General features: G+C 41.6%; 5 protein-coding genes across 13 annotated transcripts in view; 2 read left to right on the forward strand and 3 right to left on the reverse strand.

Annotated features, from left to right (window-relative positions):
• Positions 1–13,017, forward strand: part of LOC126582181 (uncharacterized) — a 98,866-nt gene extending 85,849 nt beyond the window's left edge. For 2 of the 5 annotated variants that reach the window (XM_050246210.1, XM_050246213.1), the window contains one exon: positions 11,026–13,017. In XM_050246210.1, coding sequence (XP_050102167.1) covers positions 12,250–12,924 — 675 coding nt within the window. In that variant the 5' untranslated portion in view covers positions 11,026–12,249 and the 3' untranslated portion in view covers positions 12,925–13,017. Of the gene's footprint in view, positions 1–10,159 lie in introns of those variants that run through there. The other 3 variants (XM_050246214.1, XM_050246212.1, XM_050246215.1) reach the window with 3 other exon arrangements.
• Positions 21–2,567, forward strand: LOC126582180 (EID1-like F-box protein 2). 2 transcript variants are annotated; one of them, XR_007609301.1, is made up of 5 exons: positions 21–307; positions 394–501; positions 1,158–1,931; positions 2,089–2,151; positions 2,277–2,567. XR_007609301.1 is itself a non-coding variant. In XM_050246209.1 (4 exons), exon 3 carries the CDS (start codon positions 1,167–1,169, stop codon positions 1,911–1,913), a length of 747 nt encoding a protein of 248 aa, XP_050102166.1. In that variant the 5' UTR covers positions 21–307; positions 394–501; positions 1,158–1,166; the 3' UTR covers positions 1,914–1,931; positions 2,277–2,567. The 2 variants fall into 2 exon arrangements, 1 of the variants encoding a protein (XP_050102166.1); XM_050246209.1 differs by lacking the exon at positions 2,089–2,151.
• On the reverse strand, positions 2,674–4,442 carry LOC126582182 (uncharacterized). Of its 2 annotated transcripts, none has more exons than XM_050246217.1 (6): positions 4,277–4,442; positions 4,015–4,176; positions 3,864–3,937; positions 3,683–3,762; positions 3,288–3,440; positions 2,674–2,925 (listed from the first exon to the last, which is right to left on the reverse strand). In XM_050246217.1, exons 1-6 carry the CDS (start codon positions 4,278–4,280, stop codon positions 2,874–2,876), a joined length of 525 nt encoding a protein of 174 aa, XP_050102174.1. In that variant the 5' UTR covers positions 4,281–4,442; the 3' UTR covers positions 2,674–2,873. The 2 variants fall into 2 exon arrangements, with proteins under 2 accessions (XP_050102174.1, XP_050102173.1); XM_050246216.1 differs by having other exon boundaries at positions 4,244–4,422.
• LOC126582171 (chaperone protein ClpB3, chloroplastic-like) lies at positions 5,201–14,833 on the reverse strand. Its single transcript, XM_050246192.1, has 10 exons — positions 14,231–14,833; positions 13,906–14,124; positions 13,288–13,525; positions 8,475–8,670; positions 8,211–8,265; positions 7,890–8,040; positions 7,362–7,670; positions 6,979–7,244; positions 5,756–6,682; positions 5,201–5,651 (listed from the first exon to the last, which is right to left on the reverse strand). The coding sequence occupies exons 1-10, from the start codon at positions 14,489–14,491 to the stop codon at positions 5,322–5,324; spliced, it is 2,952 nt and encodes a 983-aa protein (XP_050102149.1). The 5' UTR covers positions 14,492–14,833; the 3' UTR covers positions 5,201–5,321.
• Positions 14,834–17,732: 2,899 nt separating this feature from the next.
• On the reverse strand, positions 17,733–20,978 carry LOC126582185 (membrane-anchored ubiquitin-fold protein 1-like). Of its 3 annotated transcripts, none has more exons than XM_050246223.1 (5): positions 20,669–20,969; positions 20,037–20,251; positions 18,684–18,848; positions 18,001–18,095; positions 17,733–17,827 (listed from the first exon to the last, which is right to left on the reverse strand). In XM_050246223.1, exons 2-4 carry the CDS (start codon positions 20,167–20,169, stop codon positions 18,040–18,042), a joined length of 354 nt encoding a protein of 117 aa, XP_050102180.1. In that variant the 5' UTR covers positions 20,170–20,251; positions 20,669–20,969; the 3' UTR covers positions 17,733–17,827; positions 18,001–18,039. The 3 variants fall into 3 exon arrangements, with proteins under 3 accessions (XP_050102180.1, XP_050102179.1, XP_050102178.1); XM_050246222.1 differs by having other exon boundaries at positions 17,733–17,887; positions 20,669–20,968; XM_050246221.1 differs by lacking the exons at positions 17,733–17,827; positions 18,001–18,095 and adding an exon at positions 18,295–18,501 and having other exon boundaries at positions 20,669–20,978.
• Between the last annotated feature and the right edge of the window lie 1,324 nt (positions 20,979–22,302).

Raw genomic sequence — 22,302 nt, forward strand, 5'->3', positions numbered from 1 at the left:
TGCCAAATAAGACGCTGCGGTCCCCACTGCACAATCCACAAAAGCCGCCACCTCCGCCTCCAGTACGTGGCGCGACGTGGTTCGGTTGTCGCCACACATAAAGCACCGGACAGGTCGCTGTAACATTTTCCCACAGCAAATTGCAAATTCTTCTGTTTTGGAAGCCAAATCCTTCGTCTTTGTAGTCTCTCTCTACCAGATACGATCTTGGGTGTGCTATCAGTGCTTCCGTCACTGTGTTTTTCTCTGGACGATTTTGCCCCTGAAGCAAACCCAACTTTTCCCACTGCTACCTTTGTTGCAGACTGTAAATTTCTGCTGGTTTTGATTTCTTCAATTTCTTTTATTTCTTCTGGTACTTGTGAAAACCCTAATTTGTGTTCGATTTTGCAGAGTTGGGATTTCTAGGGTTTTGGAGCCATGGCGGAAGGGGGGTTTTGGAGCTGCGGATGTCTGATGTACGGCGACTGATGAAGCTTCCTGTATAAATTCATTTATAAGGTAACGGCTGAGATGAAAAGTTGGGTCTCCATTTCGTTTTAATTACGATCTAGTCCACTCTGAGCTGCTTTCCCTGCGTTTCAGTGGGTTTTGATATGACCAAGGATTTTGCAAGCTCTTAGTTTTCCTTTAATTTTGGTTCTTTTGCGTAAATTCCGTACAAGATTAGTGCGGGTTTTATCTGGATTGAGTAGTTGCTTAAATTTGTGTGAGATTTTGTTTACAAGCTTTGATATTTATATGTTGGGACTTGCGGATCTGATGATTTGGAAATGAGTGGCATGCATTCAGAATTCTTATTGCTAAGATTTTTGGTTAGAACTTAAACTGGATAAGTATTGATGCTCCGAAACGCATGTAAATTTTGAGATTTAATGTTAAGATTGAACATGTGTTCTGCTATTTGGCTGATATCGATAGTTTGAGCATGCATATGTTATTTGTATAGCCTGATGAAATACATGGATTTGAGTTTTCAATCTCACTAGGTGGATAAAATGATTCTATAGAGCGGTTAGACTTTAAATTGGATAGTGTTTGTTGCTGCGAAATACCTCTAGGTTCTCAGATTCTATAGTTTGAATGTGTGCGTGTTATATTCACAGGCTCGTGAATCACAAGGATTTTGAGATTATTGTTTTTGTCAATCTTTCTAGGTAGACAAAATGAATATTACAAAGCAGTATCGTTGCATACACTCAGCAAGTTGTCAATGCACGAAGGGGCATTTAAGTGAAGAAGCGATATTCCTTGTATTCCAACAGTTGAATTGGAATCCTAAGTTGATTGCTACACTTTCCCTTGTCTGCAAATGGTTTGATGATCTTGCCAAGCGTGTGCTGTGGAAGGAATTTTGCCGAACAAGAGCACCAAAGATGATGCTTGATCTTCAATCTAGTGGGAGTCACAGTGTAGATGGGAACTGGAGGGCACTCGGGAAGCTGCTTATTTACTGTACAGGATCTAAGAAGGGTGGCCTCTTTAACAGCATTCATATTCCGGGTCACTTTGTTTATAGGACCAGGTTTTCTAGGACATCAGGGAAGAGCTTTCTTTTACCGCAATGCAGAACAGATGTTTTGTATGTCTCTGACCCCTGTGAACATCTTGACCAAGGTGAAGAGGGAGATGTGGGTTTTTTTCGCGGAGTTTTCAAGTCCTTCTCAATGTCCAAGGTTCGGAAGATGTTGATTAAGAAGGAGGCCCAACTTCATCCGACTGAGGTGTGCCCTTACTGCAAGGCTAAATTATGGAGCATGTTGCAAGCCAAAATGATACCGCAGAGTGCCAGCTGCAGATTGGGAGCTTATGAGGATTGCGTTGAGTATTTTGTTTGCCTCAATGGACATATGCTTGGGATCTGTACCCTGCTACCTTTATCTGATTCAGAAGAAGCATCTGAGGTGGAGTGATAGTTAAAACAAAAAAAGGTACTCTTTTCCACATAGAACTTCTACATTTTTGTTCTTGGAAATCAAGTTATTTCTATGGGGAAATTGAGAATTTCCTGTTGGATGACATGGACGCAGTACAGATAATTTATGTTTTACAATAACTGTCATTTTCTGTTGGATATGGCAAACCTAGTGTTCCAATATGCGAAAGTTGCGCGCCAATACACCTTGTTCATTAAGAAAGAAAACGATGAGAGTATGTTTCGTTACTTGCTTTAGGATCAGCTCAATCGAACATTCTTTCCACACCAAGTGACTATTTGCCCTTTTTTTTGGCTGGACTCGTGATATATCTTTTCCTCTCCCTTGTGTTTTGGGCAGGTTTCCTGTTATAATGTTATTGCAAGCGTAGGTTGGGAAGGTCACATGTATCATGGGCTCTTAGTCGTCGTGTCTCTGGAAGCAGAAATCAACCATTCGATCCCACTGAACTGTCGCAGCTGAGTCTCTGCCGGGACCTGTGGGTCTACTGTGGAAGTGGTTAGGCCGTTTCTTTTTCAATTGTCCTTTAAATCAAATGTAGTCACTGAACCACGTGACAGGATATGTACATATATGCATATTGGTCTGGTTTGTGCAATATAATTACATATTTGTTCGTGACTTCAATAATTATCGAATCAGCTTAGAATTTTCTCGTCGCGTGATTTCCAGATGCTTGAGTTGCTCAAAATTTAGTTCAGAGATTTAAATTACGCATCACAGAGAGGGCGGAAAATGATTAAAACTCTTTCCTGTATTCGATCTGGGGTACATCGGGCTTAAGAGTCGGATTATGCAACCTCTTTAAGAGAAGATTAGCAACGTAAGGATACGCGATCAATCTCGTGTTCCAGTTTCATGTTGCTTACATACCAGAATCAGATTGCGTAAAACCAAAGCGACATAGTACGTTATATACATCAGATTGTATTCCGCTCATTCCTCCGCTTCAAAGTCCAACCCCGAAATTGTCATCCTACCGATGTTGCTGCAAAATTGTAGTCTCCAGTAAGAGCATGTACAAGGCATATGGAACTGAGAAACACTTGACAAACAAGCAACTTTTATGAATAACCGGCATATGACTATACAGAAGTAACCCGAAAACCTATAGAGCAAAGGCTTGCAGAAACTAGAAAGTAGACGGTTCTCTAAATACGTTTATCTCTGGAACGTGTTCCGAAAGATCCTTTGCAAAGAAATAGATGCCAACTTGTATTCTGAGATGCACATTCAACGAAAGTTTCTCTAAACGGATGCAGTGATGACACTCGACGAAAACAGTAGTCTGATTAACAAAAGTTGTTTGCAAGTGAAATTTAGGAGAAATATAGGGGATAAAAGCCTTACACAACGGCATCTAGGCCGGCTAATTTGGGCAGAAATTTCCTGATATGATCTTCCGCTGCTGCATCGGATTTCAGCGTCTCGCAGTTAAAGGAAACCAAAACCTTGTTCTTTCCATGCTGCTCTTCAACTAGATCCACAACATCCTCCTCCCAACTGCCCGCCAATGAACGCAAACAAGGGGAAAAATATGTCATCTCCGCGCAATGATCAATTCCGAAGGAGTAATTTATAAACGAAAACAGAAATTCACAAAAATGAAAAGATAAAAAACGACTCAATTGTATCAAACTCTCAAGCGCAAAAACATAAAAACTAAAAACGAAATGGTTATCAAACGGGTTTGTTCATCCAAAGGCTTGTAAAAAAATCAGCAAGAAAATATAAAAAGGATTTACCCATGAGCATGATCAATGCTCTGCAACCGGGCAGCATCATGGCCTCTGCACTCCACAACTACAACTTTTTCTTTCTTCCTCTGTAAATATCCACACAGAAAGAAAAAAAATCCATAAGATTAAAAAAATATGAAAAGGGTAAATTTTACAGAGTAAAAGAAAATTGTAAAATCCATCGTACATTGAAATCTATGATTGCAAGCTTGATCAGACGGTAATCCTCGCCCCTGCTGCACTCCTTTTCACATGCCAACTCTGACCAACGCGGTAAAGAAAACTTCATCAGCATCAAGCATCGAAATTTACAGTGAATCAACAGATGAAAGAGTTACCGGTTCCCTGAAGGCCGAAGCAGACGTTAACGGAGTCCTGGCGGTGGATGAAGTGGCCGGAGAGGGACCCACATGGTAAAAGTGCTATTGAGGCCACTCCTTCCATCGCCTCCCCAAAGTTCCCACCTTTTGATTCCTCCACCACTTCCTCATCTCTTTCATCTGCCACCGAAAAAAGAAAATTTAACAAAAATTAATAACAAATAAATTTCAAAAAATGGGAATTTACCCATTTGTTCTTCGAGCTCGGTTGACAGATTACCCATTTCAATTTGTCTCCTCCGCCTTGGGCTTCTCAGATGTCAAATTTCTGCACTTTCTCGAGAGTGTTAAGTGTTGGCGCGGTACTACTGAACTACCGAACTGCAATTTTGCACTCAAATATCAAACCACGGTCCGACTGTTGTTTAATCCAACGGTACAGACTACGTTGGATTTTTCGAACGGCTCGGATGACTTGCATCTGATCGAAGTTTATGCGTCCCACCACAAATGAAAGAAATTTGTAGCTCAAATGTTTACCAAGTTACCAGCTATTTCGTTGCGTACATAAGTACATGTCAATTCCTGTTAACATATGTAGAAAGTTTATGCTAACATATATTGACAAAGTGACAACTATTGTTATTGTAGAGGTTTGTCCAGAGTGGATGCAAGATACAGTGAAGTAATGTTGAAGACCGTTAAAGATTTTCAACTACAGTATTTCATACAAGAAGAGAGAAAATGAAGACAAATATGATAGAAGAAAATATAAGAAGCAGGAGGAGAAGTTGTAATTTAGTGTCATAGTTGTTTATAGGGGTGAAGCACAATATACAAACAAACATACAAGGGGTTTTTTAAGTTATTAGGATGGACAGCTAATGATCCCATGCTGGCTCCGCCACTGATATTTACTTTTAGTACAAAATAGTATTTACTTACACTTAATATGCGACTACAACAGCATCCAACGTCAAGTGTATCGAAGTTAAAATCAACACCGTGGAAACACCTTTCTCCTAGACACGAGATCGTGCGTTGAACTCTGGTTTTAACCTTTTGCACTCTTCGTCCCTCGGTGAAAAACGGCATCAAGAAGTCGATAGGAAAATGCAGAAAATTTTGAGCAATATAAGGCTCACAGTTCTGAAATGTCAGAAAATCGGAGAAAATAGGATGTCGGAAAATCGGGGAAACATAATAATACGAACACGAAGATTAAAGCATATTTAGAAGTTTATAATCTTCGACATAAAACATGTCATATACAAGAGAAACATCCCGAGTATAATTTAAGTATCTCTGCCCAACTATGTCATCGTCTATCGAGTCTCCGACAAAGCTTCTTGGTTCTCTGTAGCCGGAGATTCTGAGTCCGTTTCTAACGTCCTGAACACTAGCTTTTGCTGGGGGAGCTGGCCATTGGAAAATGCCGTGACCTCTGTGTCGATAAAAACAGTGTCTTCCTCCCTAAACTCTCCTCTCAATATGCCCTTGGCAAGCTCGTTTTCGACATATTGCTGTATCACCCGCTTCACCGGCCTAGCACCGTAGTTTGGATCATACCCAAGACTTCCGAGAAGCTGGAGAGCTGCATCGCTCACCTTGAGCTTCATCTTCCGGTCTGCAATTCTCTTTTGCACTCGGTCCAACTGCAATAAAAATGTAAAAGATGTGAGCAAAAGACGATGCTGTTATACCTATATATACATGTCAACAACGAAAGTTACCGAGCCAAAAGCGTTTTGGAAATTACCTGTAACTTGACAATACGGCTTATCTGATCGCGGTCCAAGGGCTGGAAAACTATGTACTCATCAACCCGGTTCATGAACTCAGGACGGAATATTGATCTTGCAGCCTCCATTACCCGCTGCTTTATAGTTTCGTAAGCCAACTCCCTTGGAGTGCTGTCATCATCAGCGTTTAGTATGTACTGTGAGCCCACATTTGAGGTCATGATGATGACAGTGTTGGTGAAACTCACAGTGCGACCCTGTGAGTCGGTTATTCTCCCATCGTCTAAAATTTGAAGGAACACGTTGAACACATCAGAATGTGCCTTCTCTATCTCATCGAACAAAATAACTGAATACGGTCTCCGGCGAACCACCTCTGTCAGCTGTCCTCCCTCTTCATACCCCACATAACCAGGTGGAGCTCCTATCAATCTCGAAACAGCATGCTTTTCCATGTACTCGCTCATATCGATTCTTACGAGTGCTTCTTCTGTGTTGAACATGTAGGAGGCAAGGGCCTTAGCTAGTTCTGTCTTCCCAACACCAGTGGGACCCATGAACATGAAACTAGCAATAGGGCGATGAGGATCCGAGAGACCTGCCCGAGACCGCTGAATAGCTTCAGCGACTGATCTCACTGCAGGATCCTGACCTACAACACGTTTATGCAGCTCATCCTCCAAATGTAAGAGCTTCTCCCTCTCCGATTGTTGAAGCTTGGAAACAGGAATACCGGTCCACTTACTTACTATTTCAGCAATATCACTTCCAGTAACTTCCTCTCTCAGCATGGACTTCCCAGACCTCATATACTCATCAAGCTCTTTTTCTGCACCACCGAGTTGTCGCTGCAAAGAATTCAGACTCCCGTACTTCAACTCAGCAGCACGGTTGAGATCATACTCTCGTTCGGCTTGCTGGATCTCAAGATTTACTCTGTCAATCTGTAACATTACCCAGACTTGTTAGTCGTTACTTAATAGCCAAATTCTTTCAAATTATCTTCCCACTTTTTACTTACTAACCAGTTAATTAACAATTATTTGACTTGGAAAATTGTATATTCTTCCCGCTGAATTACTAATATTTCAAGCTTGGACAAATAAAGAATTGTGTAGTAGTTATTTCAGACTTTTTTTTTTTTTTTTCATTTCAGAATAAATAATGATAACTGTCATGCTAACTGATCTAAGAGAAACAGGACTTTAACAAATTTTAAAAACATGTAAATAGTACATACCTCTTCCTTGATTGACTGAATGCGAGTCATGACAGATTTTTCATGCTCCCACTGCTCAGCCAACTCGGATTGTTTTTCTTTTAAGAGAGATAACTCAGCCTCAAGGCGGTTCAATCTCTCTTTTGAAGCTTTGTCCGTATCATTTGTAAGGGACAATCTCTCCATTTCAAGTTTCAACACTGAACGATTGATCTCATCTAGGGCCGTGGGCTTTGACGTAATCTCCATTTTCAATTTAGCAGCAGCTTCATCAACCAAGTCAATTGCTGCAATCAAAGTGATTATTAGGATCAATGTAACATCTCACACAAGTGCATGGATAAATATCTAGTTCAAGCAGAGATAGTTCAATATGTTTACTGTATGGGCTGTGATAGTATTACCTTTATCAGGTAAAAATCGCCCACTGATGTAGCGGTCTGAGAGAATTGCAGCTTCCACCAGTGCACCATCAGAAATTCGGACTCCATGATGCAACTCGTATCTCTCACGCAGTCCCCGGAGTATTGAAATGGTATCTTCTACTGTAGGTTGATCAACATAAACTTGCTGGAACCGACGCTCCAATGCCGGATCTTTCTCAATATATTTGCGATACTCATCCAGCGTCGTCGCACCTATACACCGCAACTCTCCTCGACCAAGCATGGGTTTTAAGAGATTACCAGCATCCATTGCACCGTTTGTAGCACCTGAACATAACATACATCATCATCTCCCTAAAAGCCAAAACATTATTCTTCAACCAACCAAACCACTTGGATAGAATTATTGTTAACGGATTTAATTCAGAACAAACCATTAACAAAGGACAACAGAAACAGAGGAAAAAAGATATTAAAAAGATTGATCATTAAATGCTTATACCACCACAGTATATGAAAATAATTTTAATTTAGTACGCTTAATACCTGCCCCAACAACTGTGTGGATCTCATCAATAAAAAGGATTATCTGGCCCTCTGATTCTGTTACTTCCCTGAGTACTGCCTTCAGCCTGTCCTCAAATTCTCCCCGATATTTTGCCCCAGCAATCAGCGATCCCATGTCAAGGGATATCAACTGTAAAAGAATAGGTCACGTAAATATCCAGATTTTGCAACCAACTTATCAGAACTGTGCTACTACATTACCCATAATCAATTTATCAATAGCTGAGCATATGCACAAGGCGATGCGGGGGCAGCACATATTACTGGTAGGAGGCATCAGACTCAAGATAGAGCACACACCTTACGATTCATCAGAGCTTGTGGGACGTCCCCTTGCACAATTCTTTGAGCAAGCCTGTTGAAGAACTAGAGTTAGATTGATGTACACAATAGAGACTAAAGTCGGTAAAAGGCCTCCAAACAAGGTCAACATAGATTAGTTTGAGCAAGCTGATGAATAACTTAGATTACAGATAACATAAGATAACCCAGAACCAGCTAGCTTTTTATATGGGAAGCCAACTAGGTACTCACATATACACAGGCAAACAACAAGCTACTCACCCTTCGGAAATTGCAGTTTTTCCAACACCTGGTTCACCAATCAGCACCGGATTGTTCTTTGTTCTTCTGGAGAGAATCTGGATGCACCTGCGAATTTCATCATCTCTTCCTATCACGGGGTCAAGCTTTCCTGCCTTTGCCATAGCTGTTAAATCTTTTCCGTACCTTTCAAGTGCTTCATATTTCCCTTCAGGATCTGCAACATAATTGGAGTCACATTTCCATAGCACAGCACAACAAACAGAACACTGAAACCGCTATCAAACAATGGGAGAAGACTGGAACACAACAACAACAACAACAACAAAGCCTTTTCCCACTAAGTGGGGTCGGCTATATGAATCCTAGAACGCCATTGCGCTCATTTGTGTCATGTCCTCCGTTAGATCCAAGTACTCAAGTCTTTTCTTAGAGTCTCTTCCAAAGTTTTCCTAGGTCTTCCTCTACTCCTTCGGCCCCGAACCTCTGTCCCGTAGTCACATTTTCGAACCGGAGCGTCAGTAGACCTTCTTTGCACATGTCCAAACCACCGGAACCGATTTTCTCTCATATTTCCTTCAATTTTGTCTACTCCTACTTTACCTCGGATATCCTAATTCCCAATCTTATCCTTTCTCGTGTGCCCATACATCCCACGAAGCATCCTCATCTCCGCTACACCCATTTTGTGTACGTTGATGCTTCACCGCCCAACATTCTGTGCCATACAACATCGCTGGCCTTATTGCCGTCCTATAAAATTTTCCTTGAGCTTCAGTGGCCTACGACGGTCACACAACACGCCGGATGCACTCTTACACTTCATCCATCCAGCTTGTATTCTATGGTTGAGATCTCCATCTAATTCTCCGTTCTCTTGCAAGATAGATCCTAGGTAGCGAAAACGGTCACTTTTTGTGATCTTCGCTAGATTGCTCCGGTCATTAGTGTGGATAAGTATATAAATGGATAGAGATAGGAAAGCAAACACAAGATGTACGTGGTTCACCCAGATTGGCTACGTCCACGGAATAGAGGAGTTCTCATTAATTGTGAAGGGTTTACACAAGTACATAGGTTCAAGCTCTCCTTGAGTGAGTACAAGTGAATGATTTAGTACAAATGACATTAGGAAATATTGTGGGAGAATGATCTCGTAGCCACGAAACTTCTAAGTACCGGAGTGTGGTATCGTCTTGACTTGCCTTATCTGTCTCATAGGTAGATGTGGCATCTTCTCTGGAAGTACTCTTCCTCCATCCAGGGGTGGTATCTGTAACTGGTGGAGATGCACAAGGTAATGTATCAATTTCACTTGAAGCTTACTTGTAGTTTCATGCTTGGTCAAGCGAGATACAAACCATGTAGTAGGAGTCTCCCAAGTCGCCGAGCTGGGGGATCTGCTGAAAGAGGTGACAGACAAGGTAAGCAATCAGAGCTCCGGCTGATTGTTCACATTCTCCCTATCTTGCAGGCAGCATGAAGGATAAAGAGAAGAAAAATGAGGAGAGATGATATGGGATACTTTTGCTTTTGAAGAAGTAACTTTCCACAGGCTTATTCTTGAACTAGGCTGGAGGGTTTTCTGGTTTCCTCCAGAGTATAAGGCCGACTGAAGAATTTGAGGGTCAAAACAAGTCCATCAAATCTAGAGTACGTTCGACCCTGCTGATATGGGATACTTTTGCTTTTGATAGAGTAGTGGATGTATCGGCACGTGTGCTGTTACGCTTGTCTCCACATGCTTCCTTGTATCCTTCTCACTTGCCCTATCTGTTCCTCAGGCAGATGCGGTATCTTCCTTGGAAGCATAAGATGTTGAAGATGAGTACTCGAGAGCAATGCCAGGTAAGTAATCAGGTAAGAGGTTCCAGGCAGTCAGTTCCTGGCTGGAAGCTTGATTCCAAGTGCTGACTGATTGCTCTCTTTCTCCTTGTCTTGCAGGTAAGAACAAGGCCAAAGGAAAAGACAGGGAAAAAGCATGATATGGGATACTCTTGCTTTTAACCCTGATGATATGAGATATTCTTGCTCTACTATAGCTTGTTTACAGAGGTATTATCGGGGGGAAAGAAAGCTGAATATTTCGAAAGGCTTTGTTGGGAGTGCCCTCTCAGATAAGAGAAAGGGTTGAGCATTTTTGCAGGTCTGCCTGTCCGTTAGGGATGGAAGTCGACATATATAGGAGTCTCCCTAACATCAAGTAATAATGCTATTCCTTTACCCTGCTTGGTTATAGCACGGTAGTGGGAGCTGCCAGCTTCACATGTTTTAACTCTGTCAGAGCACTTTGAAAAAGTGGTTTGTGGTATCTGGAAAGCTGATGTTGCGTGTGAAGATTACAGACCTGTCGGGGGTCTGGCTCTCGAGATTCGGAGAACGATGCCTCTTCGATTTTTGAGAAAGCAATCCTGCTGGGGGTCTGGCTCTCGAGATTCGGAGAGTGGTGTCTCTTCAATTTTTGAGAAAGTAATCATGTTGGGAGTCTGGCTCTCGAGATTCGGAGGGCCGTGCCTCTTCGATTTTGGAGCAAGCAATCTTGTTGGGAGTGTTTTCTCGAATGTGAGTAAAGGTTGGGCATGTTTGCTAGTCTACCTTGCCACGAAGCACAAAGGTTGACACACAGGGACTTTCCAATTATCCAGCAGTGGTACTGTTCCTTTACCCTCTCTTCGATTTTGAGAAAGTAATCATGTTGGGAGTCTGGCTCTCGAGATTCGGAGGGCGGTGCCTCTTCGATTTTGGAGCAAGCAATCTTGTTGGGAGTGTTTTCTCGAATGTGAGTAAAGGTTGGGCATGTTTGCTAGTCTACCTTGCCACGAAGCACAAAGGTTGACACACAGGGACTTTCCAATTATCCAGCAGTGGTACTGTTCCTTTACCCTCTCTTCGATTTTTGAGAAAGTAATCATATTGGGAGTCTGGCTCTCGAGATTCGGAGGGCGGTGCCTCTTCGATTTTGGAGCAAACAATCTTGTTAGGAGTGTTTTCTCGAATGTGAGTAAAGGTTGGGCATGTTTGCTAGTCTACCTTGCCACGAAGCACAGAGGTTGACACACCGGGACTTTCCAATTATCCAGCAGTGGTACTGTTCCTTTACCCTTGTGGGTAATAATATGGTAGCTAGACCTTCAAAATTTATGTGTCTAAACTTTGTTAGTGTTGTTTCTTTGCAATTCTTTTACCCTTCTTGGTCAGAGCGATGTAGTGGGAGCTGCAAGCTTCACGTGTCTCAACTTTGTCAGAGAACTTTGGCAAAGTTATCTGTGGTACCCATGATCTACTGTTGCGTGTGGGAAGTGGGTGATTGAACAGTACGATTCATGTGCTTTCTACTTCGCCAGAAATCTTCAACAGAATGCCCATAATTTCCGCAAAGCTGAGTGTGCGTGTGACAGGTGCTGACAAGGCTGGAAAAGTAGGTGCCTCTTCGATTTCTGAAATCGGCCCTCGTGGTCTCTGAGTAGCCCAGCTTTTGAGAAAGCAAGCCTCTTCGATTTCTGAGATCGGCCTTTGTGGTCTTTGAGCAGCCCAGCTTTTGAGAAAGCAAACACCTCTTCGATTTCTGAGATCGACCCTCGTGGTCTCTGAGCAGCCCAGCTTTTGAGAAAGCAAACGCCTCTTCGATTTCTGAGCAGGCGCCTCTTCGATTTCTGAAGCTTCGTCGAGTGCAGATTTTTATAGGGGCTGACATTAAGTTCCAAAGCACACTTGAATATCCACCAGTAAAAGCTCCATTCTTGCACTTCTAAGATCTTGATTTGTCCGACCTCTTCTCTCTTCAACACCTTTGAAAATGTCTGGCCCCTCCGACCGTCGTTTTGACTTGAACCTTGTTGAAGAGGCAGCCCCGCCTTCTCCAGACAACATATGGCGCCCATCCTTCGTCTCCCCTACTGGTCCTCTTACCGTTGGGGATTCCGTGATGAAGAATGATATGACCGCTGCGGTAGTGGCCAGGAACCTTCTCACTCCCAAAGATAACAGACTACTTTCCAAACGGTCTGATGAGTTGTCTGTTAAGGATTCTCTGGCTCTCAGTGTTCAGTGTGCAGGTTCTGTGTCTAATATGGCCCAACGCCTATTTGCTCGAACCCGCCAAGTTGAATCATTGGCGGCTGAAGTGATGAGTCTCAAACAGGAGATTAGAGGGCTCAAGCATGAGAATAAACAGTTGCACCGGCTCGCGCATGACTATGCTACAAACATGAAGAGGAAGCTTGACCAGATGAAGGAATCTGATGGTCAGGTTTTACTTGATCATCAGAGATTTGTGGGTTTGTTCCAAAGGCATTTATTGCCTTCGTCTTCTGGGGCTGTACCGCGTAATGAGGCTCCAAATGATCAATCTCTGATGCCTCCTCCTTCTAGGGTTTTGTCCAGTACTGAGGCTCCGAATGATCCCCCTCCGGTGCCTTCTCTTTCTGGGGCTCTACCGACTGCTGAGACTTCTCCTAAGCAACCTTTGTGAAGGCTCCCTCTTGTTTGTTTATTTTGACTCAAGTATATGTACATATTTGTAACTTATCGGGAATATCAATAAATAAGCTTTCCTTCATTTCAACGTATTGTGTTAAATACACCAAAGCCTTCTTCGCTAAGTTCTTTGAATTTTCTTTTGTTGAAGCTTGTATGTTGAAGCTTTGTGAGTGGAGCATATAGGTTGAGGTAGTGTTCCCTTAATTTCCCGAGTGAGGAAAACTTCTCGGTTGGAGACTTGGAAAATCCAAGTCACTGAGTGGGATCGGCTATATGAATCTTACAACATATACATACACAAACGCACAAACCATGAACAGTGGTAAAAAAGATAAAGTACTGAAATGCACACAACCTTGGTCAATAACTGATTGACGTCCCCTTATGGATTCTATAGCAGATTTCAAGCTTTCCTTGGTTAATTGAAAATCCCTAAATAATTGCTTCCCGAATCGTTGATCTTGGGCGAAACCAAGAACCAAATGCTCCACAGACACAAATGAGTCCCCATACTCTTTCTTGTAATCCCTGGCTCGCTGAATCAAGGCTTCCAAATCACGTCCCAACACTGACCCCGAAGATTCACCAAGAACCTATTGTAATTAAACAGAGACAGACACAAGTTAATCAGCATTTCAGGTGAAAGACACCAATGTAGAGAATGTATGTAGTCATAGCAGTCAACTAAATACATGTTTTTAGTATCTCGTAGGCCGTCTGAAAACTATGTCACAAACCTAACGGCCTCCAAAGTCATAAAGATCAAAATCTAAGTTTGCACCTACAGTTCACATCTACCCTCAGTCATTAATCTACTCTTGTTTAAGACAATTAATTTACTCTCTTAACATCACAAAACTAACACGCTATTACACATTCATAAATTTCATGAGTGAAACAGGCAAAATGCCAAAGTCATAAACAAAAACTAAATCCATGTGATTAATCATTACAAAGACAACTCGAAAAATACCTTTGGTTGTCGTTGAATATACTTATCAGTGGCCTCGAGAAGCCGGGTATTGTCGACCCCGGCCTTGGAGAAAATCCGACGAGCAAGACCATTCTTCTGCTCCAAGAGTGCCTTCAACAAATGCTCAGTCTCCACTATCTGATGCTTGTTCTCTTTCGCCACTTCCGGCGACGAAACAATCGCTTGCCACGCCATTTCTGTAAAATCCTGCTGTGTAATCTGTCACACCACCAATACCAAAACCCCGTCACATCCATTTTGTACACAAAAAAATCAAAAGCCCAACATTTTTTTAAGCTAAAACAACACAAACAATAAACCATACCCTTCCATTTCCAGTCGAAGCATCACAGCGCACGACGAAAGGCCTCGAATTCCGACCGAGTCGCCGCAGCCCAGTTCGGAACGCACCGTTCGGAGTCGATTGCCTCGAAATTAAGGCCCGGAAGGAGTCGGGTTGGGAATTGAAGCTGAGGGAGTGGTGGGGGCGGGCAAAGACGGAAGCTTTATTGCAGCATTTGGGAGAAACAGATTGGGGAAGATGAAGTAGACCGACCCCGGAAGCGAACGAGGCCGCCGACGCCATTGGAGGAGCTCGAAGAAAAGGTTGTGATTGTTGTGGGAGCGTTGTGGGAAGTGGGTATTGGATATGCAGAGGAGGAAAGGGAGGTTGCTTTGAAACGGTGGGAGGAAGGAAGAAGGAAGAAGGAGCTTTGCGTGGGAATTGGGAAAAGATGTGGACTCTGTGGAGAGCTTTTTCGCGGCTTCCTGTGAAACGATTCAGATATGAGTGAAGCGAACGAACGAAGCGATTAACGGACGAAGCTCGAATTTCGAATTTTATTTTTTATTAATTATCGTCACCGAAAAAGAATGGGGAGACATCCGGAATCGTCGAGAATTATTTGGTACTCTAGTCTCTATGGTGTTTGTGGTAAGCCTACTTGGCTACTTCGATGAATCATACACGTGGCGTTGTTTAAGGAGTTTTGTGGTCCTCATTATCCCGATTCATTGTCGAATATTATACAAAACAAAGCCCTAAAACGGTCCAAATCTATTTCTCTCTCTCGAAAGGTCTAAATTTTAGGGCTGGGCACGGGGCGGGCCGAGCCGGGCCGGACCTAATTTTCAAGGAACCGCAGGTTAAAAGAAACGGGCCGGGCCGAGTCGGGTACATCATATTTCATTACAGGAATCGGACCGAACCCGGCCCGTTTCAAACGGGCCGGTCCGGGCCGGGTCCACCGGTCCTTGGTTTTTTTTTTTTTTTTTTTTTTGCGAAACCGCTACGGAAAAGACTCCAGAACCACCGCCATGCTGCCTTCGTCGTCGCACCACAGCTTCTCCACCGAGCACACACACACAACACACATACTCTCTGCTCTTGAATACACACACACAACACACATAATCGATTCAACTTCCATGCATGTCCCGAAATAAGCAAGCCCATTGAAATCCCAGATCCATAGTTTCAAACAGAACCCATTACTCTTACGCACAAAACTACATCAAATCAATCTCACAAATAATCAAATTGTTCAAATCGGCAAATCGAACCAGAGAAGTCATCTTTCCACGAATCCAAGACCTCCACCCTCGCAATTACAAATTACATCAGTTGATGAATCAAAACAAAATCAGAAACCCACAAAATTCCTAAATCAGAAACAACCCACATAAATAAAAAACCCTAATTTCCTAAATCAGAAACCCTAATTTCCTAAATCAGAAACCCTAATTTATAAATTACCATGGCCATGATCTGCAACCTGCTCTGCTCCTCCGGCATCGTTATAAAATTTCTCAGTCGAATATCTCAGGTAACACCCAGCATTCAAAGCCCTCCCTTCCTTGCTGGGTGCACACCCCATCGCAGCCTTACTTCCCTTCTCCAGACAACTTTTACACCCAGCACTCCCCACAGTCTTCCAGCACTGCGCCAGAGCAAACACCGACCCCTTCACCTCCGCCACTCCAAACCCGCCATTTCCCGCCGCCGCCGCGGTCGCATTCCCGATCGCAAAGTTTGGATAGAAAGGGAGTCGGAGGAGAGATCGAGGGATAGAAAGGGAGTCGGAGGAGAGATCGAGGGAGGAGAGTCGGAGTCGGGATAGAAAGAGAAGGTGATGTGAGGGGAGAGACGGAGAGTGGAGTGAGAATCGACAGATCCAAGGTGTGAGAAATCGGAGATAGAGGCGTCGGGAGAGAGAAAAACTGTAGGGGAGAGAGAAAGAGTGAGGAGACTGAGGAGAGGAGAGTCTTCGATAAGGTGTGAGACACTGCGGTGGAGGTCGCGGTGGAGTGTGGGTGTGGGTGTGGGTGTGGGTGTCGTCTGTCTGCTCCAGGAAGGAGAGTTGCAGAGATGGGGGAAGAACAAACACAGGGAGGAATGAGGGAGAAGGATTGAAAGATTGGGTGTGTGTGTGTGGGTGTCGACTGTGTGTGTTCTCAGAAAAGCAAAAGTATCAAGATAAGAAAGAGGGATCAAGAGGTTGGGTGTGTGTGTGTTCCATCAAAAGCAAAAGCAAAAGCATCGGGACAAGGAGACAATCTGACAATGTTCACGAGGAGCATGGGAGACCGAGAAAATATTATATTTAAATTGGGATGTTACACAAACGGGTTGGTCGGGTACCCGTTTTTTTATACTTCTGGACCCGGCCCGCCCCTAAAATTCTAAAGCCCCGCCCCGCCCCGCCCCGTTTCTCTTTTTAAAAATTAGGAACCGGCCCGTACCCGCCCCGAACCTTGATTACCCGCCCCGACCCGCGGTTCCTGTACCCGTTTGCCCACCCCTACTAAATTTTAGAGTTTGTCGACTATGAGGAAAGAGAGGATCTGAATTCTTTTTACAAGAGAAACACGTAAAAAAATTCTACAAGTCTAGAACACAAGTTGGTATATCACATTATTTATAATATAAGTGGAGAAAAAAAAAATTTGTTTCCGTGTATCCCTTCACTTATATTGTGATATTTCATATACCGACCTGTATTTTGAATAAACTGTAAAATTTCTTGGTATAACTTTTGCGGCACACATGCATAAGCCTCAATGACGTCCAGCGCTCAATATTCAATGTCATATGACTCGCGTGAATATTTTCGCATTCACCACTTGATTTGTGGCTCTTCTTTTTAACTTTTTCAGGCGAAACATGTTGCACAATCCAAACCCTACAACAAGACCATGATCCAATTCCAACATACATTTCCTCTGTTTTCATGGACATTTTGGGATCTCGATCCAAACATGAAAACTTCGTGTTTTCTTTGTATGTCTTTTTTTTCCTCGTACCAGAGATAAATATTTTTAACCACTTGCTTAAAAAAAAAAGTAGACCGAGATAGTTTAGTCCGAAAAATAGGGCGGTTAAGGTCTTCCTAGAGGCAAAGTGAAGGTAGGGTCTTAGGATTACGATGTCAAAAATTTAGCTTCATAATCTTGAAAACAAATGGGGATAGGGCTACGATAAACATCAAAACAATGCAATGTGAATAAATTTTCGGATCGAATGCAACCTGAAAATGAAGAACGCAGACATTTTCGCGCTTTACCATCCTCCTCCGTCACGGTTCGCCTGTCCTTAAGATCTGTACCTAAACTATAACCCTTGCTCATGATCCAAGTTGTGGAGGCATAGCATTTTGTTGCACCACGGAACGAAGTGCATAACGCAGCACAGTGGCAACCCCGCCAAGAGCTTTGGCGATTCCTTGTTGACATAACATGATTTCGAAGATGATACGGTTGAAAATTATACACGGAGAATGAAACAGATTCGATTGTAAAATGCGAACATAAATGCAGCACAAGAACTCTTTACATAAAAATCTTAGATATGATTATGAATGCGTGATGTAGCATAGTCCGACGGACTTAAACAGAAAATAAAGTATGACATTTAACAACACGCCTGCATAATTCCAAAGGAGTAGAATCTATCAGCAATTTTACCAACTTCATCGTGTTTTACCTATAGTAAGAGATGAAGAGAGAGAGAGATAATGTAAAGGTGGATTCGATAAGATTTAGAAGAGGCACAAAAGAAAAGCGATGAAAGAGATAGCAGTATATGCATACGCTTACCTAAAAATGATGTTATCGCCGCTATCTGAGATGCAAAAGTTATAATATAACACAAACGCACTTGTTCTGCTTCGGTTCATTCATCAGTTTTTTTTCTGTTAACAGTTAAAAGGTACACATTAAATTTTAAATCATGTAGAAGCATATAAGCAAAACAGTATCTTCTAGTCATGGCAGGTGGTTAAGACGATGCAGCACATTTTCGGTGTTTTTCCTATTCAAAAGGTGGCTAATAACAAAAGTGCAGGCTTAACAAACATTAGTGAGAACGACACAAACTTGCAAACCTCAAAATAATCTATCAAATCTTGTCTATTCCATTTCCGCCACATACATTTTCGTAATCAAATATGGATAGGAGAAAAATTGGGCACCATAGAAAAGTGATAATCATTTACAAAAGGCGAAATAAAAGAATATTAATAGACGAAAAATTAAAGAAACTGCTTAGTGAGGAAAACAGATGACCCCCACCCCGCTTCCAGAAAGGAGAAGCATGTGCTGTTCAAAAACAGAAGAACCATGTTTATTTTTTCACTTCTAAGTTGTTGCCAAAAGTAAAAAAAAAAGAAAAAAAAGTGACAGATTATCTTCTTTGAGAAGTTGGCTAGAAGCAGAACGAAAAATTCTTTATACAGAAAACTTTGGTAATAGTTTTGTTAATCTCGTAAATATAGTCGTACCTTTCTCCTGTGAAGGTGGTTGAACAACGACATGCATAGTTGTAACTCCACCAGGGACATCACATAATGGACTCCGGCACTCAGCAACTGTTTTGTTGTTCTCCAGTACTCTTCCCGCACATATTAGCTTGACATCTTTAACAGTCCTTGGTCCATTATCCTTTTCTGGTAAATACAATCGTATTGTGGTTAAAGGTCAAATAAATTAATCAAGCAACAGAAGTTCATCATGCATGGGAAAAAAAATTACAAATTAGAGCGGTCTTATGATTTTAATTGAGAACGATTAAAGAGCATGACAAAAATGTGAGATTCGAAGATTTCATAGTGCCATTGCTTCATCTTCTAATGCTCCTGTTGATGCACAAAACCGGAGGGGTCTTGGAACAACGTAAATCCGACCGTGAATCTGCAAGAAATGTAAATAACACAAGATGTATCGTGGTTCATCCCAAGGTTTAGGCTACGTCCACACTGATATTATATTTCCGAGGGAGAGAGAGCTCTGAATATGAGAGTATGAGAGTGAGAGCTTTGAGAGACCTTAGAGCTTAGGGGATGTGAGGAGGCTTGAGGATTGTGAGGGTGAGGAGGCCCTTTTATAGAATAAGGGCTCCTCCTCTTTTTACATATTTGCCCATCCATTTATTACATAATTACATTTGAGTTCCATGAGTATTTATACGAGATATAAATACGGAGGCCCTAAGTATGGTATAAACAGTTCCTATGTTGTGCCCCATATTACAGTTAGCTGGTCTGTAATCGAAAATCATTTCAGCTTAATCACATTAAGCACATTCGAAAAGGCTGCCTATAAAAGGAATGGTACATGACATCAATCGCTCGCCCATGTAACAACAGCAGCCCTCGGGTGCTTTTAATCATGCTCATATGAGCCACAAATGGAATTGAAATTTAAAACAACCTTGATTCCCAACGATTAACTTGTCACCCTCAAATTCCCCAAAGAGGGTATGCTAATATTTGGTTACGAATTCACTAAAAAAACTTAAATCATGCAATTATATTTGACTGAAACAACAAAAAAGCACGCTTCTCGCCTATTATTCTTTTTCAAATGAAATAAGTTCACAGTATGTTCATAAGACTATCTCATAGTAAATTGTTCATCAGAGGCCGGTCCGGTTAAGGTATCACTTCACAGAAAGTTCTAAGACAGAATCGAGTTATGAACTATGATCCAACATCAACCAATTCAAATTCCATCCCGCAACCGTTGCAAACAACATTTCTGAGTACTGAAGACTGATTATTTTGCAATCAGACACCAAAACATCAAAGAACTAATTTTTCCTTTTGTATTTAACAAAAAAATAAAGAAGAACCAACCTTTAGGCCATTGAGCAAGAATGCTTTCCTTCAAGTTTACAACAGTGGTAGCAGCAGGAAAGCTTTTGGGGCCAATATCTGATCCATCGGTCAACCGAAACTTGATCTCCAATTGATCTTGCACCCCTGCCATCTCCAACGATTTCAAAACTTCAAAGGCTTTTTATTCTACTTCTTCAAATGGATTGAAAATCCCAGCAGTTTCTTGGGCTTTTCTGCAAGCAAGCATCACACCAGATTCTTAAATTGGTCAACAAGAAAATATACAAGGAAACTAAATAAACTACACAAATTGCAGCAATCTTCAAGTGGAAAGTAATTCAAAAAGCTTCCTATTTTACAGCATGGAAAATCACTAGCAGCTGTGGTTTAGCTGTCAGCAACCATGAATCCAGCTAAAAGCTTCAAAGTCCAAAAAAACCGCAAAACACAGCCAAAAAGTAGAGAAAATGGAAGAACTTTGATGGGTTTTTGCTCACTTGGCTAAAAAAACTGATCAAATGGGTGCTGATTAAATCCCAAACAAATTAAAAAAGAAATCCCAATTGGGTCGTCTCTAAAGTATAAAAAAAATCACAAACCAAAACAAAACAGTAGAAAAAATGGAAGAACTTTGATGGGTTTTTGCTTACTTGGCTGCAAAACTGATCCGGTTTCTTCTTATTTTTGCAGAGCCGATGAGTGGTGGTTCAGATATACAAGCGGAAGAAGTGGAACGGGAGTTTATTGGATTTAACTAATAGAGAGGGAAGTCGGAGAGGAAGAAGAGATCAAATAAGAAGAAGTTCCCGGAGGCAAACGAGGGTGTTTCGGAGTTTTCAAAGTCTTCTAAATCGTGGTCAACGACCCCATTACCTTGCTCCTTGAATTCTCCTACGGCCATGAAAATGGACACATTTTTCTCTCTTTTTAAAGTGTCACCCTTTGGCTTTTGCGAACTTCCGCTTCTTCCAATGTCTTTTTATTTCTTTTTCATTTTTCAAAAGAAGAGAAAATCGGCCGGTGGCTTTATCTCACAGAATTCATTTTTTGAAACATGAAAAAGAATCACAGAGGTATTTTAACATTTTTTAATCATTATCGTTTAATTCATTAACGTCAAAAATCTAATTCAAAACGTGTTATAAAGATTCCGTCATAATAAAATCTTATACATAATATTTCTTCCATATAGCCCTTGGTCTTGTTCTTGAATCATGAATCACAACCCAAATCTAACGTTCTTTGACCCAACCCTCTTTTAAGTGGATTTTCACAAAGAACTCACATTTAATAAGGACACAATTCAAATGGATTGTAATTTATTTATATCGTAATAGAGAACGGTGAATTCATTAATCTTGCATTAATTACAAATTAGCGTTAGAAGAATTTTTTATCCCGAAAATAATGTACCAATAATAAGAAAAAATTAAATTAAAAAATAGTAAGGTGCCGAGCAGAATGGATTGGTGGCCCAAAAATTAATGGAGTGTAGTGGGGTTAAGGTCGTTATCTCAAACTGTGTAGATGAAGTTATGATTTTGAAGTCATCTCTCGTTCTATTTCCATGTCAACACAGGAGCTCATATGCATGCCTGATGGCTGATGACTGATGACTGAGGATAAGGTGATGGAGAACAAGACATTACTGTCCTTAACATTCACATTCCTCCTTTTGACAATCCTCCTTTTGACAATTTGGCCATATACTACGGGTTTTGTTTTGGCCGCTTCTGAACGTGCGCGAGTGATTTATGACCGATGATAAAATGTTAGTTTCATATGAGCCAAACACGCGCATGAATAATTTCTCTGCTGATAAAAGGTCAATGTACTACAGGTTTTGTTTTGGCCGCTTCTGAACATGCGCGAGTGATTTATGACCATTGATAAAATGTTAGTTTCACATGAGCCAAACACGTGCATGAATAATTTCTCTGCTGATAAAAGGTCAATGTACATTGTTCACGTACGTAGAGGCAGATGCACACTGAGACCTAGGTGGTCCCAGGAGCACTCAAAGTTTAGAAAATATACGTGTGAAAGTCTTCCAATGACCATTCGAATGTTTTGTACAGATCCCTTGTATCTACCAAGTGGTTGCTGTAATACTTGCTCGACATATCTCAATAAGTTGTCTGGATAACACTCAACAAATTCTTTCAATATCACCCATCAGGTGTTCGACGAAAAGCCTTTAGTGAATAAATTGAAATTTTTTGTGCGCTTCACACTCTTTTTCTATCTAAAAAACTTGAACATTTAATCATGTGACCATCCTAAA

This window comes from Malus sylvestris, chromosome 9, assembly GCF_916048215.2.
Source record: "Malus sylvestris chromosome 9, drMalSylv7.2, whole genome shotgun sequence".
In the NCBI taxonomy this organism is placed as follows: Eukaryota; Viridiplantae; Streptophyta; class Magnoliopsida; order Rosales; family Rosaceae; genus Malus; species Malus sylvestris.